Source organism: Thalassophryne amazonica, chromosome 21, assembly GCF_902500255.1.
Source record: "Thalassophryne amazonica chromosome 21, fThaAma1.1, whole genome shotgun sequence".
Classification (NCBI taxonomy): Eukaryota; Metazoa; Chordata; class Actinopteri; order Batrachoidiformes; family Batrachoididae; genus Thalassophryne; species Thalassophryne amazonica.
The window spans coordinates 25,301,648-25,318,779 of NC_047123.1; the positions used below are offsets into that span (position 1 = coordinate 25,301,648).

The 17,132-nt window shown below is 38.7% G+C and overlaps 2 protein-coding genes across 6 annotated transcripts in view; both read right to left on the reverse strand.

The window, feature by feature from the left end:
* The window catches only part of ppp1r13bb (protein phosphatase 1, regulatory subunit 13Bb), a 30,390-nt gene extending 21,358 nt beyond the window's left edge, over window positions 1-9,032 (reverse strand). For 2 of the 4 annotated variants that reach the window (XM_034161774.1, XM_034161772.1), the window contains exons 1-2: window positions 8,714-9,032; window positions 8,466-8,590 (exon numbers count right to left, since the gene is read on the reverse strand). In XM_034161774.1, coding sequence (XP_034017665.1) covers window positions 8,466-8,474 — 9 coding nt within the window. In that variant the 5' untranslated portion in view covers window positions 8,475-8,590; window positions 8,714-9,032. The remainder of the gene's footprint in view (window positions 1-8,465; window positions 8,591-8,713) is intronic. The other 2 variants (XM_034161775.1, XM_034161773.1) reach the window with 2 other exon arrangements.
* Window positions 9,033-11,545: 2,513 nt separating this feature from the next.
* On the reverse strand, window positions 11,546-15,982 carry LOC117503449 (histidine triad nucleotide-binding protein 3-like). 2 transcript variants are annotated; one of them, XM_034162676.1, is made up of 5 exons: window positions 15,843-15,982; window positions 13,908-14,025; window positions 13,537-13,606; window positions 12,712-12,838; window positions 11,546-12,093 (listed from the first exon to the last, which is right to left on the reverse strand). In XM_034162676.1, exons 1-5 carry the CDS (start codon window positions 15,936-15,938, stop codon window positions 12,016-12,018), a joined length of 489 nt encoding a protein of 162 aa, XP_034018567.1. In that variant the 5' UTR covers window positions 15,939-15,982; the 3' UTR covers window positions 11,546-12,015. The 2 variants fall into 2 exon arrangements, with proteins under 2 accessions (XP_034018567.1, XP_034018568.1); XM_034162677.1 differs by lacking the exon at window positions 13,537-13,606.
* Window positions 15,983-17,132: the final 1,150 nt, after the last annotated feature.

Below are 17,132 nucleotides of genomic sequence, written 5' to 3' on the forward strand. Positions count from 1 at the left end.
GCCAAAATAACTTCCCTCACTTAATGAATAATTATTCTAAAGCATTAGCTGCGATATTTCAAACTATTTAGCAGGCAATTTAATACTTTTGGGATGCAACAGTTCCACAGGCTCCCTAGTGTAGGTGGTCAATGATCACCAGTGTCTGCGCCGCTGTCATATAAAGTCTAACTTTAATCTATGAGGTACCTACAGATCATCTCTCCTCGAGAGTCTCTGAGACAAAGTGACTCATCATTTTAATGAAGCCACTGTGTGATTCACCAACATTTTTTTGCAGCAGCCAAACTCGAAATGAGATCCTGCCTGGCAACCATTGCAGCTTAATTCAGCTGAACATGACCACGTCGGTTTGGGTCAATTCAGAAGCCGAGTATTCTGGTGAGACGTCGAGCAACTCTCGATACTCAGATTGCAAGAGTAAACGGACTGATGAAGTGACTCATTCTTTGATCTGATACAATTGGCTCTTAATAATAAACATGCAACATAATATATACTCAACAAAAATATAAACGCAACACTTTTGGTTTTGCTCCCATTTTGTATGAGATGAACTCAAAGATCTAAAACTTTTTCCACATACACAATATCACCATTTCCCTCAAATATTGTTCATAAACCAGTCTAAATCTGTGATAGTGAGCACTTCTCCTTTGCTGAGATAATCCATCCCACCTCACAGGTGTGCCACATCAAGATGCTGATTAGACACCATGATTAGTGCACAGGTTGCAAGGATCTGTACGCAATTCTTGGAAGCTGAAAATGTCCCAGTTCTTGCATGGCCGGCATACTCACCGGACATGTCACCCATTGAGCATGTTTGGGATGCTCCGGACCGGCGTATATGACAGCGTGTACCAGTTCCTGCCAATATCCAGCAACTTCGTACAGCCATTGAAGAGGAGTGGACCAACATTCCACAGGCCACAATTGACAACCTGATCAACTCTATGCGAAGGAGATGTGTTGCACTGCATGAGGCAAATGGTGGTCACACCAGATACTGACTGGTATCCCCCCCAATAAAACAAAATTGCACCTTTCAGAGTGGCCTTTTATTGTGGACAGTCTAAGGCACACCTGTGCACTAATCATGGTGTCTAATCAGCATCTTGATATGGCACACCTGTGAGGTGGGATGGATTATCTCAGCAAAGGAGAAGTGCTCACTATCACAGATTTAGACTGGTTTGTGAACAATATTTGAGGGAAATGGTGATATTGTGTATGTGGAAAAAGTTTTAGATCTTTGAGTTCATATCATACAAAATGGGAGCAAAATCAAAAGTGTTGCGTTTATATTTTGTTGAGGATATAAGAACATTTGACGGGGAAAAAAAATAAATAAATGAGAGCAAAAGAAGTGTTGTAAATATTCTAAACCAGTCATATCCAAATGTGACGACATTATGTTGTTATATATTGTATAACACAGTACAGTGCAGGTAAACCATGAAAAACTACATGGAATACTAACACAAGCTCCCAGACTTGACCTGACCATTACTTCAGTTTGCTCCACGTGCATAAACATTGCAGTAACTAAGTTTCCCAGAATGCTACTCAAGGGTCAAAAGGCACTGCTGTGGTACATACATATGCTCATGTTTGCATCAGAGTCAAACAAACATGGTTCAATTTGCTCAAGTGCCAAAAAATTTGCAGAAAATGGAACCAGAAACCAAATAAGCACAGGCCACCAGAGACTCCACTGGGAAGAACTCGGGATAAAATCTGTATATACAACCCCTGGCAAAAATTATGGAATCACCGGCCTCGGAGGATGTTCATTCAGTTGTTTAATTTTGTAGAAAAAAAGCAGATCACAGACATGACACAAAACTAAAGTCATTTCAAATGGCAACTTTCTGGCTTTAAGAAACACTATAAGAAATCAAGAAAAAAAAATTGTGGCAGTCAGTAATGGTTACTTTTTAGACCAAGCAGAGGGAAAAAAATATGGACTCACTCAATTCTGAGGAAAAAATTATGGCATCACCCTGTAAATTTTCATCCCCAAAACTAACACCTGCATCAAATCAGATCTGCTCGTTAGTCTGCATCTAAAAAGGAGTGATCACACCTTGGAGAGCTGTTGCACCAAGTGGACTGACATGAATCATGGCTCCAACACGAGAGATGTCAATTGAAACAAAGGAGACGATTATCAAACTCTTAAAAGTGGGTAAATCATCACGCAATGTTGCAAAACATGTTGGTTGTTCACAGTCAGCTGTGTCTAAACTCTGGACCAAATATAAACAACATGGGAAGGTTGTTAAAGGCAAACATACTGGTAGACCAAGGAAGACATCAAAGCGTCAAGACAGAAAACTTAAAGCAATATGTCTCAAAAATCAAAAATGCACAACAAAACAAATGAGGAACGAATGGGAGGAAACTGGAGTCAACGTCTGTGACCGAACTGTAAGAAACCGCCTAAAGGAAATGGGATTTACATACAGAAAAGCTAAACGAAAGCCATCATTAACACCTAAACAGAAGAAAACAAGGTTACAATGGGCTAAGGAAAAGCAATCGTGGACTGTGGATGACTGGATGAAAGTCATATTCAGTGATGAATTTCGACTCTGCATTGGGCAAGGTGATGATGCTGGAACTTTTGTTTGGTGCCATTCCAATGAGATTTACAAAGATGACTGCCTGAAGAGAACATGTAAATTTCCACAGTCACTGATGATATGGGGCTGCATGTCAGGTAAAGGCACTGGGGAGATGGCTGTCATTACATCATCAATAAATGCACAAGTTTACGTTGATATTTTGGACACTTTTCTTATCCCAACAATTGAAAGGATGTTTGGGGATGATGAAATCATTTTTCAAGATTATAATGCATCTTGCCATAGAGCAAAAACTGTGAAAACATTCCTTGCAAAAAGACACATAGGGTCAATGTCATGGCCTGCAAATAGGCCGGATCTTAATCCAATTGAAAATCTTTGGTGTAAGTTGAAGAAAATGGTCCATGACAAGGCTCCGACTGAAAATCTTTGGTGTAAGTTGAAGAAAATGGTCCATGACAAGGCTCCGACCTGCAAAGCTGATCTGGCAACAGCAATCAGAGAAAGTTGGAGCCAGATTGATGAAGAGTACTGTTTGTCACTCATTAAGTCCATGCCTCAGAGACTGCAAGCTGTTATAAAAGCCAGAGGTGGTGCAACAAAATACTAGTGATGTGTTGGAGCGTTCTTTTGTTTTTCATGATTCCATAATGTTTTCCTCAGAATTGAGTGATTCCATATTTTTTCCCTCTGCTTGGTCTAAAAAAGCAACCGTTACTGACTGCCACAATTTTTTTTCCTGATTTCTTATAGTGTTTCTTAAAGCCAGAAAGTTGCCATTTGAAATGACTTTAGTTTTGTGTCATGTCTGTGATCTGCTTTTTTTCTACAAAATTAAACAACTGAATGAACATCCTCCGAGGCCGGTGATTCCATAATTTTTGCCAGGGGTTGTATTACACAGGAACATTTTGCTGGCTATCTGAAAGATATGTAAGACAAGACTCACACTGGTCTGCTGTGTCAGTTATCGATAGTACCACTAGCTGCAATGTTTTAAAAGGTTTGCCAAAATTAGTCACTGTGAAGACTAAAGTATTAGGTTAAGTAAAAATAATTGTCCTACATGCAAGCCTGCGATTTCATCCTATCAGTTTCCATAAAATGCTGCATAAACTTTGAACCTTGCACATGTACATCCTCCTTAATGCCTTCTGCAAAAATATCACAGAGCAAACTCGTATTTGTCAAAGAATCTCCCCAAAATAAATACATTACCAGTAACAAAATTAACTGTAAATAGCTGTACTTTTAGTTCTGTGGTATACCACAGCACTAACAGTAAGAGTATGGACACCAATACTTGCAGAACACCTGCTTGAACAATCAAGTCATACAATCAACCAATCAATAAAGCTGAAAGTTGGGGGGGTTGAGTCTAATCTAAAACGCTTAAAATGAACATTCTTAAACACACGATTGTGCCAACAGTAACTATCCAGCACAGTCAAAGCAGGAAATTTGAGATAAAATCCAATAAGCTTTTAAAATCACTACTGCACTCATACAAACCCCCCTCACTAAGTTGTGCCTGCCCATGTCCCTGGCTCTTTTGACAGCCCTGCGTTTCCTTCTGATTTCCTTTGGTGGCCGACGATGCTCCTTTGCCCGAATGGAGTTCTCCTTGGAGAGGCTAACGAGGCCGCGTAGCACTACAGTCGCAAACCTCTTCATCATACCGCTCCCGCTTTGGTAGGCGTGAATGCCATCCCGAGCAGACCTCTAAGACGGACGGCGGTGCGTGCACTGGAAAAGTGCTGCAGCGGAGACGTCAGAGGAAAACACTTGCTCGATGTGTGTTTCAGGGAGGGAGGGGGAGGACACAGAGATGAAGACAAACAGCGACAGAGGGAGAGAGAAAGAGCCAGTCAAAGGGATGTGTCGAAGTCCGCTCAGGAAAGTCTACAACCAAGTCCTGGTGAGAAAAACCCTGATGACTTCCTGATAACATGAGGAGTTTGGTAACCATTGTGACAGGGAGGCAGGTCAAGGCCCTCTGATGTATACAGACAAAACTCAAACCAGAAAAATAAGAAAAGACCAGCCATAAAGTCAATGTCGATGGTCAATGCCAAAAACAAAATCCCAAATTAAAAGAGCTCATAATACAGAAACCTACACAGACTTATATTCCAGAAAATACAATAGAAACAGCACTACTGTGACAGAATAATTTTTTTAGACTTAAACAGTACACAAGCTTAAAATGGAATTGTGCAGTTGCCTAAATTAGAGAACAGCTTTTCATGCTGAGAACAAAATGAGGCAAAAACTGTTTTCAGTTCCTGGGAATTACAAACAGATGGGGAGGAAACAGGTGCACACTCTGAATTTTTAGACCCAAACTGAAATTCATGACAAGGAATATAAAGCTATTGTGCTAATACAAAAGGCCCATTAACCACCTCCACACAAACTGTGGTCAGTCACTGACATCTCCCTGACACAAGCCCCCCACTCCCAAAAAAACCCATGCCCACAATTTCACATGTAAATAAAGCTAATCATATTAGCATTGTTTATAACATAATTAGCAAACATGGGCATATTTACTGTCCACTAAATTTGCCCAGACTCATGGGTAGAGAATAAATATCTTGGCCATATGTGACACCAAAATTATTGAAATACTGATGTCACAGACAATAAATGAAACCGAATCCAATTGTCGGAATGAATTATATTTCACCCACAGCCAATAGCATTTTAAGTGTAATATAATTTTTTCCTCTCTGCGCTCACTCCACCTTCATGGCACACCTCGGACGTTGGGTCATTTCAAGGCATAGCTTTTAATCCCCCTTCCTATCTTTCGGCTGCTTCCAGTTTGGGGTTTCAACACCAGAAACATGCATTTTTTGGACTTCGGCACAGATAAATGAGTCATTACATCTTTGTTACATACAACTGTGTAGTGCGTGCATGACCGTGTGCTTGTTTACTGGTAATAACATCCATGCAACACCATGGGAAAATGACACTGGTCAAATCACAGGAGGTTGGTGCAATGTGGTCTTATCTCAACAACACAAACACAATCCCACTGCAGTTACTCGCTTACATGCTGCAGTGTGCATGACTCTATGATCTTGACGTAACATATGTACCATATCACCACGTAGCATATGACCGGCTTCAGGTTTGCCTAATTTGCTGTATAAATATCCAGTACACCCACCAAACATTCGATCCAAGGACATCTTTGCAGGACAAGTATGAAAAGCACCTGTCCTTCACAGCTGGACAGGACTATTGTGTCCAGTCTAGTGTGGTTGGAAGCAAACAGTAATTTACACTTTGCAAATACAGACTATTTCCAGAAGAGATTGAAACTATTTTCCAAGCAAAGACAATATTTACAGTTTTGGCTTTCCTTTTTAAAAATGCAAAAAACACACTTTAGCGTGTCTATTTTTGACTTTAGGCTGCCTGAAAACATTTAACCAGTGAAAGACAAACTGCTCTGATTCATTCAATGAATTAACAACTGACTCCTCTGTTCAAAAGTGATACTTAAAAAAAAAATAATAATAATAATCTTGTCACAATTACACTGTAATCACAACCATTATGTCTGTGTATGATGACCCCCCATTACAAATATACCACTAAAATGAAAAAATGCACCAATAAGACACAACATTTACTTTCCTGTAAGTCACGCTCTGCCTGGCTCACTGTGAGATTAATGTCCTTTGACAATCTACTCCACTCAAACGTTCTCCTTAACAACAGAGCGCTACACGACGCAGCCACACGGACCTAATTCTGTAAAAGTCTCATTGGCTGTTGGAGTCATGCGAGAAGCGAGAGTGCGGCTGCTCTCTGCTCCACTGGCTCTTTGACTCTGATAGGTTGTTGGTGCCACAGGGTACGAGCGTCCACTGAGGCAACCGGCGCAGTCAGGCCTGTCAACTGGATGGTTGCTGGAAGTTACCTATGTGTTGCTCCTGAAACATTTAAAGGGTGCTGAAGTTACATTTGTGCAGTTGTCTGCCAAACTGAGTGCAATGATGGGAAAAAAGGGGGTGGGGGGTTAGATGAGTACTGCACTGTAACCAAAGTCACACATCCATTTGAGAAAAGAAAAAAAAAACAAAAAAAAACAAATGAAGTGGCATCACTTCCATTAAGATGGCCTCTTTTAATCAAACAAAACCTGCTCCATCTCTGTAAACCCAACTCACATTCCAGGTTTGTGTTCCCTTCCCTGCAGGCAAAAGGGCTCCCATCACTATCCCACAATCCATCAAAGCATTCTCAGCATGACAGAAGACAATAGAGGTTCCAACAAAACACTACTCCAGTAAACTTGCATTCAGGTATTCTTCCCGGCAAAGACCGTATTAAATAACACCATGGTAAACAGCAGTTTGCACCTTTTCATGATCCAGATAAATCTTTATGTTGTCCTGAACAGAGGAACAGAAGTACAATCTTTACCAAAATGTATCCATCCTCTGGCATTCTGGAGAAACAGTAAAGATCTTCAACTGTGTACCTTCTGTAGTTGACATAATTTTTACTTGGCTGATCCACTGCACAGACACCAGTGTATGCCATAAACTGCCACAAACAACACCTGGAAACTTCTTCACTGTGGCATATCTAAATTATTGCTGCATATCTTGCCATGGCAAAGCCCATTTCAAGTTTTAACATGTTTCTAATGAAGCGTATATAAGTTACATTCTTTACAATATGAAAACAATATTCCAATAAAACTTTTATAACATAATGTCATTTTGTGTAGCAATAGTTTCTGATCATGCTCAGAACAAAATGCCCATTGAACAGATTAATAGTGGTATTTGTGATTTGGCTCAGAGTATGCTAAGACTTCAGCACCATGGGGATCACTGATGAAACAGACAGCGGTGTAAAGCAGGGCTTACACCTGGCCAGGTGGCTCATCTTTGTCCTGGTTGGGGGAGAGGTCCGCAAACTGCTCGGCATTGATCAATGCAAGAAATTTTTCAGGAGCTTAGATGGCTTCCCAGGCACCTCGTTCTAGTCTGATTTTTATACAAGAATGGACTGATTTGCATAGGAAATAAAAATGAGGTGCTGTCTGATCCACAACCGAGAGCAAATGGAAGTGGTAATGTGCCATAAAGCTGGATCCAACCACCGTAAAAGATCTGAATCCAGAAGATGTGGGCTACGTCTTAGAGAATGAGGAAAATTAATAACTTAACCTGTCAAACTGAAAGATCGTGCTCTTGAATAAAGAGAGAATATCCTTCATACTACACTTGACTCATTTGCAATTTGTGGACCAGCCACAACCACAACAGAGGAGGAAGACTAGGATAAGGTAAGCATAAATGTATAGCAGTTTTAAAAACTATAGTAATTTTACAAGTTTTTATTTAGTGAGGTAAACTTGCAAAGCATTCATCAGTAATACAGCTAAGATGGGGGAAGTGTGAATAATTACACTGCAAGATGATTAGAGGTTTGCAACACTAAATTTTCTCCCTTGTGCTTCTTAAATTTTAAGGGGCTACAATGCTCCTACTGGAAAAAAAGTTACTCTGGAGGCCTGTTAGGGTTAGGTTTGCACATGAACCGAGATGTCAGGTAGTTGAAATAAAAATGACAAAGGAATATACAGGTTGCTGCTGGTATTAACCTGCCTAACATCTGGATGTCACATCTCCTCCGGTGTACTCATATTAATAGCAATTTTGGGCTTGTGTACCGTACCAAATCAAAAGCAACAGCCAAATGTTTAACATGATTACGCCTACAAACGTAATCACCCTTTCCCGACTTGTGATCCCCCTCATGTTGCCATCACCCATGACCCAGGAGTCACCTCTGCAAATAATCATACAGTAACCCACAGTGAGTCAGTTTGAATGCACTTACCGGCATCATACTGTCAGCTGGCTGTGAGGTTAAAAGATCAGCCGAGGTGATCCACTAATCTTCACCACCGTTAACCAGGACCTAGTTCTGGACTGTGGTCACGCCAATATGACAAGCAGTCCTCTCTGTGAACCATGAGACAGGTGACAGACGTGGCTATGTGCAGCTGCTAGAAGCAAACCTAGCTTTAGCTAGTGTGTTAGCTCCTAACTCAACACCAACCAGCTGGAGTGACTCGCATTACTCACCGCTGTCAGAGACGGCACATCGTAGACGGAAAGTAAATCTCCTGTAACTGTCAAATGCTCAGCAGCTGTCAGCTAACACTGCTAGCTTAGCACTGTTAGCTGAATTCACCGACGGCTAATGTACGGCGCTCTGTCCGTTGTTTCCGGGCACTTTGACCGCACATCGGCACACGCTTTCGCTGGAGTGCTACTTAAGCGGACGAAAACACTCGAATGTCTTTCTACATTGTCTGGGCGCGTTTTAGTGAATGCGATATCTTGAAGCTAGCAAACTAGCAAAGCTAGTTGACCGAAAATAGCTGGAATCCAGTTGTTGACGGTAAAGGGGGCGGGGCCCATTATGTCTATGGGCGGGCCTACACCGCAGCAGAGGCGTCATGTGACGTAAACTGTGTCACGCACCAGATGTTTGTCAACATCAGTTGTCTTTATTTTCATTTAAAACTACATTGTCCTTAATAACTATAGAGACAAAAAAAGCGTTTGCTAAATAAAACTGCTATGACAAAAATAACTACATATAGTGGCATATAACATTATTAATGGGTTGTAACACCGAATTTCCTCGTACACCTGCAAATTACACTCAACAAAAATATAAATGCAACACTTTTGGTTTTGCTCCCATTTTGTATGAGATGAACTCAAAGATCTAAAACTTTTTCCACATACACAATATCACCATTTCCCTCAAATATTGTTCACAAACCAGTCGAAATCTGTGATAGTGAGCACTTCTCCTTTGCTGAGATAATCCATCCCACCTCACAGGTGTGCCATATCAAGATGCTGATTAGACACCATGATTAGTGCACAGGTGTGCCTTAGACTGCCCACAATAAAAGGCCACTCTGAAAGGTGCAGTTTTGTTTTATTGGGGGGGATACCAGTCAGTATCTGGTGTGACCACCATTTGCCTCATGCAGTGCAACACATCTCCTTCGCATCATCCGTGAAGAGAACACCTCTCCAACGTGCCAAACGCCAGCGAATGTGAGCATTTGCCCACTCTGGGCTGGAGTCAGGTCGAGACCCCAATGAGGATGACGAGCATGCAGATGAGCTTCCCTGAGACGGTTTCTGACAGTTTGTGCAGACATTCTTTGGTTATGCAAACCGATTGTTTCAGCAGCTGTCCGAGTGGCTGGTCTCAGACGATCTTGGAGGTGAACATGCTGGATGTGGAGGTCCTGGGCTGGTGTGGTTACACGTGGTCTGCGGTTGTGAGGCTGGTTGGATGTACTGCCAAATTCTCTGAAACGCCTTTGGAGACGGCTTATGGTAGAGAAATGAACATTCAATACACGAGCAACAGCTCTGGTTGACATTCCTGCTGTCAGCATGCCAATTGCACGCTCCCTCAAATCTTGCGACATCTGTGGCATTGTGCTGTGTGATAAAACTGCACCTTTCAGAGCGAAGGAGAAGTGCTCACTATCACAGATTTCGACTGGTTTGTGAACAATATTTGAGGGAAATGGTGATATTGTGTATGTGGAAAAAGTTTTAGATCTTTCGAGTTTGTCTCATACAAAATGGGAGCAAAACCAAAAGTGTTACGTTTATATTTTTGTTGAGTATAAAAACAAAGTAAATGTAACGTGTAGATCAGAATTAATTTTTTTCTATAATATACAAGCCTATTCCAAATTAACCTTATTATCACAAAAAAACCCATCTAGTTACATACAACACATTACTGTGTTATAACACCTGATTTCCTGTTACACCTGTTAAAAAAAGAGAATGTAACATGAAGATCCAAATTAATTTTATTTACAATAATAAAATTCTATTCAACAACAGCAACAACGATAATTATTTTATTTTGTTTTGTACTTATTTTTAACAAGATATGAAGTACAAAACAAAAAATAAAATTGATTGTTATTGCAGTTGCTGTTGAATAGAATTGTATTATTGTGAACAAAATTCATGTTACATTTCCTTTTTTCTAAATAACTTGTGAAATATGTAATATTTATAAATAAACATATCAGTGAAATGTGTGCCCAGTTTCACCTACAAAATACAAGTAATTTCTTTTCAATGATAAATCTACATTATTATATCATTTTTTATTTCCTTGCCATTTCTAAGACATGTAGGCTGCATTTAATCACATTTTACAAATCATTTTTTGTTACAGCAAGTATCTGCGTGCATGCCATCATGTTCCACACAGTGCACCGACAGGGATATATATATATACGTATATATATATATATATATAATTGCTGATTTGATAACCAAGTAGTTTCTTCAATGGACATTAAAACACACACACACACTTGGTATTTTTGTTGGAAGGCTTGGATGTTTCAAATTAGATTTTATGTTGCCCCGCTGCTAAAAAGGCAAAAGAAAAAAAAAGATTTTAATTTTTAACAATAGTTATGTAATTTGCACTTAACATTTATTATCATTGCATTCATAACATTACTATTAGTTATTCTAATTATTTATCATTTTTTGAACATTTTATTCTTAGGTTGTTTACCCTGCTCTTACCTCTTTGACGGACTACAATGGCAATATGTATCCGCACTGTATTGTTATCAAAGTAATTTAATATGCACTACATTTTTTTTTTTTTTTTTCATTACCCAATAAATTCAGTCTTGGGTGGGGGTGTGTAATGTGTTACAATGACACCTCATGGATCACAGCGAGAAATGTGCATTCAGCTCCATCTGCAATTCCAAACATCATTTATTACAAATGATTTAAATAAATAATAAATTTATTTGCAAAGCACTTTCAATCAAAGCTCTGCCCAAAAAAAAAAAAAAAAAAAAAACCAACATACGTAAACAGGTTAAGAACAAAGTTAAAATCACAGTCAAACAATACGACCAATTAATACAAGTATTGTTAAAAAACTAAAAAACAAACAAACTTTCAAATACATCTTTTTTTTTTTTACTGAGGAGATTATCTGAACACTTGTGGAGTTTTACCACAAATAAAAAATATTTTAAAATGGTGGGAATTGGTCACATGCTTTATAAATTATTAGATTTCTAGCAGGTCTGCATCATTTGTCAAACATTTAAGGCATGAATGTAGATTGAATGTAGCAAAAACATTCGCAGTTTTATTGGCAAGAGTCTTAGAATTCAAACCTCAGTTTTAAACATCATCTTCCATGGCATTAACGCAGTTTTTTAGTTGTGCTGACTCCTCCTGTGATGCATTGTGAGTGAACCAAAAACACAAGGCTTCTATTCCTTTGTAGATCCTGACATATTTGTTATTGCTCGACAACAATCCAAATCCATCTCAGAAGCTGCTGTGGGACATCAAAACCACAAATATTTACCTATACCACGCTTGCCTGAATGAGGGACATTCTTGAAACGATCTTGTAGAACATTCTCCTGCAAAGAGAATGGCAGTTATTTAAGCCCAAACCTCTTAAAAAAAAAAAAACAACAACTATATTTCCCAATATTCTCTGTAATACAAAATTGCTGAAAAAAAATCTGTTGGGGTTTTTCTGCCTGCCTGAACCCCACCAAGTAGTTTTATGTGGTGAACGAGCTCAATAACTGACAGGAGATGGACTTCAAAAAATGTCACATGCACTGTTGCAACAGAGAGCCTGCAACTGACCCGCCCCCAGGTGAGTGGTCTTTGCCCTGCCGTGTGCATCAGTGGAGGTATGTGACTGGCTGCAAATACTGGTGTGTCGATGTGGCAAGTGGCTGTCATGATTGCGTTGTTTATTCAAGCAGCATGTGTCATATCAAAACTTTGTGATGACCTTTTTTGTATCAGCATGACAAACCAAAACGGAACATTCCATCTGTCTGAGACAGATATGAAGCACTTGGTTTTATCAGTTTAGAGTGCACACAAATGATGACATTTGGGTCTGTATGTAAAGCAGCCAGGTCAAATCCAGTTTGTAACATTAAGAGGATATTTGGGTTTGCATCATGGAACATTCTGACAAATCAATAAAATATTTCAGCGGGGGAAACAACAGCACTCACATTAATGAAGCTAGCTGTCCCTGGGGTGAATTTATACAGCATGTAGTCACAGATCTGGCTGGTGGGAGCGAGTACGTGGAGGTGGAGGTGATCGACCGAAATGAAGGGCGGTTTGTGGAACCCCAGCCTGTGGATGCAGATGCCAACAGTCCAATCAACAGACTGACCACAAAGTCTGAGCACAGTGTGCAGTAATATCACAAAGGAATAAAATACCAGCCTTTGTTCACAAAATAACCATCTACTGTTAATTCAAATCTGTGAATGGCGATTACATAAAACCGGCAATTAAAGATAAAAGAAAAAAATGTTTGTTTCTATAGGCTGCAACATCACACATATATAGCTTTGTGATGTCATAAAGCCAGTATCTGCAACAACAAAAAGGAAAAAATAAAAAAAGGGGGAAAAAGCCATATCAGGGGAAATTAAGATATCAAATTTAAAATGAGTCTGCAAGTTGTTGTGATATCATATGGATAGACTTTAGTGATGTCATAAAGCCATGATAAAGAGTAAAAAAAAAAAAAAAAAGATGTGATATAAGGAAAATGAAAGCTAAAAAGAAAAATAAACTTTTTAAATTTTTCACTGTGGGTGAACATGGCATCAAATATACAGAGCTTTATATGTTGCTTTGTAGAATATTGTGATGTCACATATAGAGAGCCTTGTGGTGTCAAAAAGTGAGTTCATGACACACTGGACAGAGTGCAAATTACCACTGTGAAAAGTTAGAAAAAATACACTTTTTTTAAATGGCAGTTGGAACAAAATTTAAGACCAACATTACAATAACCAATTAAAATATTAAGTTTTGAGTACCTTGTGTTCTTCATGTCAGTGATCCCTTTGTCATGTAGTACAGCCTTCCCCATATCAACCATCTGTTCAACTGTTAAAAGAATAATCTCGTCATTAAAGTCGGAACAATGGAGAAACAAACAAAAAAATACTCTTACATGATGCATGTCAGAGATTAAATGTAATCTCATCAAATATAAATAGTTAAAAATGAAGGCCTTGCCATTACTGAAATAGCACATAACTGTAGGACAAATCGGAATACTGTTGTACAATTAGTAGGTTTATTATTATTATCATTATGATCAGCTGCAGTACTTGTAGCATCATCTGCTGCTTGCAGATGCAACTTATTAACTAAACCTGTTAAAGCAGAGGTCAGTAATTCTGACCGAGGTCAACGTGTCCCTCGTTGAGTGAAAAGCAGTTTCGTATGTGCTGTTTGGGTATAACCAGGTAGTGGTGAGGAGCAGCGGGGAAAATATCCCGGAAACACACCAGCTCCTTATTCTATAAGAAAAACCAAAGATGATTAAATTCAGATTTGTCAGTCTATAGACAATGTGGCACCATCACAGTCACAGCACCTTCCAGCAATCAGGTGCCACCATCTTTAGGGGAAAAACAAACAGATCAAAAGCACAGAATACAGGCATATTCTGTAGGTCGCACATCCATGCACAACGCCGGATGGCATGAAAACAGTCAAGCCGAAGTGGATTGTTTAAGTAGCACACTATTTAATTTGATGCGATTTTCTTACATTGTGGCCACTGTTTCAATTCAACGGCAAATAACACTTGCAAATATACACTGGATCTCTGTGGGATAACAAGACGCCGGCCATGTGTGTTCACGCCAGTGAGGCTCTTGACGCGGAAGCAAACTGAAAGTGATGTTGCCATGACCCATAGAATTAAAACATTTTACAATGGCATATCTGTGAATTGTGGGAGACATGGCCAGGAAATTTTATTTTTCTTCCAGATAAAATTTTGACTGATTTGGTACCACTGGAATAAATTGGGTAAATACATCTTGATAAACTTTCCACTTTGGTTAGACTGCTATGTCTCTTTCTCTTTATATTTAACTTAGTTTGCATTCATTAAGTTAATTTTTTTATGTTCATGGATTGACTTAATTTTTGGTCCTTACTAAGGTGAATACCCGTGCAGGGGTGGTGGGCTTGGTTTCAGTTCAGAAGGTTCTGGGTTCAAATCCCACCCCTGCCACATTTCTCCATGTAACGTGGAGTTGCGTCAGGAAGGGCATCCGGCGTAAAACCTGTGCCAAATCAACATGCAGATCCACCTTGGATTTGCTGTGGCGACCCCGAGTGCAAACAAGGGAGCAGCCAAAGGGACTTACTTACTAAGGTGAATACCCAGGTATTTTATAGGAACATGGTTAATTTCTTTTAACAATGAGTCATGAAGTGCGACAAGTTCACATTTTGTTACATTTAACGTTAATCCTGAAGCATTAGAGAATTTTTTATTTTTTTCCAATGCTTATTGGGATATGAAGTTCATTTTTCAGAAATAATATTGTGTCATCTGCCAGCTGGCTCATGATTATTTCTGTACCCAACACATTTAACTTTCTGATATTATTACAGGTTTTTAATATGTATGGCAACTACTTCAGTAGTGAGTATAAATATATCGGGTGAAATGGGAGAACTTTGGGGGATTCCAACATAAACATTAAAGCTTGGAGTACTGTAGTACCATTTGGAAGAATGACACAACTACTAATATTCTTATAAAGTCCACGGATCATGTTTCTAAATTTAATACCAAATCCAAAACGTTCAGTTGTTGCTAAAATAAATGGACGTTCAACTCAGTCAAATGTTTTATAGAAATCCAGGAAGAATCTAAAGCCATCATCCTCTATTAGATCTCTTTGATTAATGATGTCTATTACAAGCAGACTGCCAGGAAATCTGCTCACTTCCTGTTCACTATTATAAGCAGGAAGTGACCCAACCTATACATACTTTTTTTTTTTTCCAATATCAAATTGACAAAATACAAATAACATTTAAACATGAACATAAATTTTATTCCCATCAACTTGTACTTTTCAGTTCCCACATTTTCACAATTAATTTTAAAAATAAACACACTGTCACCGAACTTTGTTAGCTGAGGATGTAGTAAGTTAAATTAAATGTTTGCTGTCATTACTTGGATGAGTTGTAACAACAACAATAATAAATAAACAATTGCAAACTTGTTTTAGAAACAAGCTTAAAGAAACAAACCGACAACACGAAAGACAGGCACAAACTTTACATTTTGCACAGTAACACCTCGTACCTTTTGAATGATTTCCGTGTCTTTGTCTTTACCGTGCGCTATCAAACAGAAAATACAACTTTCGTCAATTTCACTGTTTAGCTCTTGTTCCTCCATATTACTCCGGTGTTTTCTCACAGTGGCGTCTGGTCTAGACCGGAGCAACGCGGTGTAAATGCCCGACATGACCCGGAAGTGTTATTACGCATAAGTGACGTAAGCATAGCTCATTGGGTAACATTTTTGAAGAAAACCGGCCGCCATATTACCACTCCGATGTCCCGCTCCTGAACGCTCTTTTCTATTGATCTTTAATGAGGCGCATCATAACTTCATTCTTTGCAATTTTGTTCAAAAATACCTTCATGTGCAGCTACAAACTGCGCAAATAGCTAGTTCAAAGGCTGTGGACGAACATTTCACCTGTGAGTATGATTGAAATGGGAAGTAATGAACAATAATTTGAATAGTTCTCTCCCTTATTCCAGCATACAGGCAAAGATAATAATAATAATAAGTGCCTCATTAACTCAACATGTGTAGCCACATGTTGAGTTTGGTGTTGGACGAACTATTTTAAGACATTTATTAGGTCTACTTGTGCATAGTTTTGGAGCTTTAGGTGTTGTTGCTACGAGCTTTATCACTAATATTAGGCTGAAGCTCACAGAGCTATGTGTAATAAATATTAACTTTGCAAGGGAAAACCAACTCTCCTGTAGCTTGTTAAGTGGTGTTTTATTCTTTCAGTGCAACTGTTAAAATAAAATCCACTATTGCTTATCCATCATGACTTTTGATGTCCATCCACTTTTGTTCATGATATATATATATACACATATACATATATATATATATATATATATACATAGAGTATATATATATAAGCTTGCTGATTACACAAAACTTGTATAATCTTTGATTAAAGAATCATTATTTTTAGAATTGAGTAGTTGTCCCAGTGAGATGAGTAGCTGAGAATAGAAAGGAAGAATACAGAAGTGTATTGCATTCACTGGATAAAAAAAAAAAAATTTTGACCACTGATCGCGTAATTGAGAAAAGATCTCATAATTATGAGATCTTATCTCATAATTACGACATCAGGATCTCATAATTTTAAGAAAATATCTCATAATTACGAGAAAATATCTCGTAATTACGAGATCAAGCTATTTTCTTACTTGAAATTGTTAACGTTCTAATAAACCGTCTATGTGCTGTTGGCATAACTTGCGAGTGGTAAGATGGCCGCCAGTTTGCTTCTGCGATTTGTACAGTGTATATATATATATATATATATATATATAT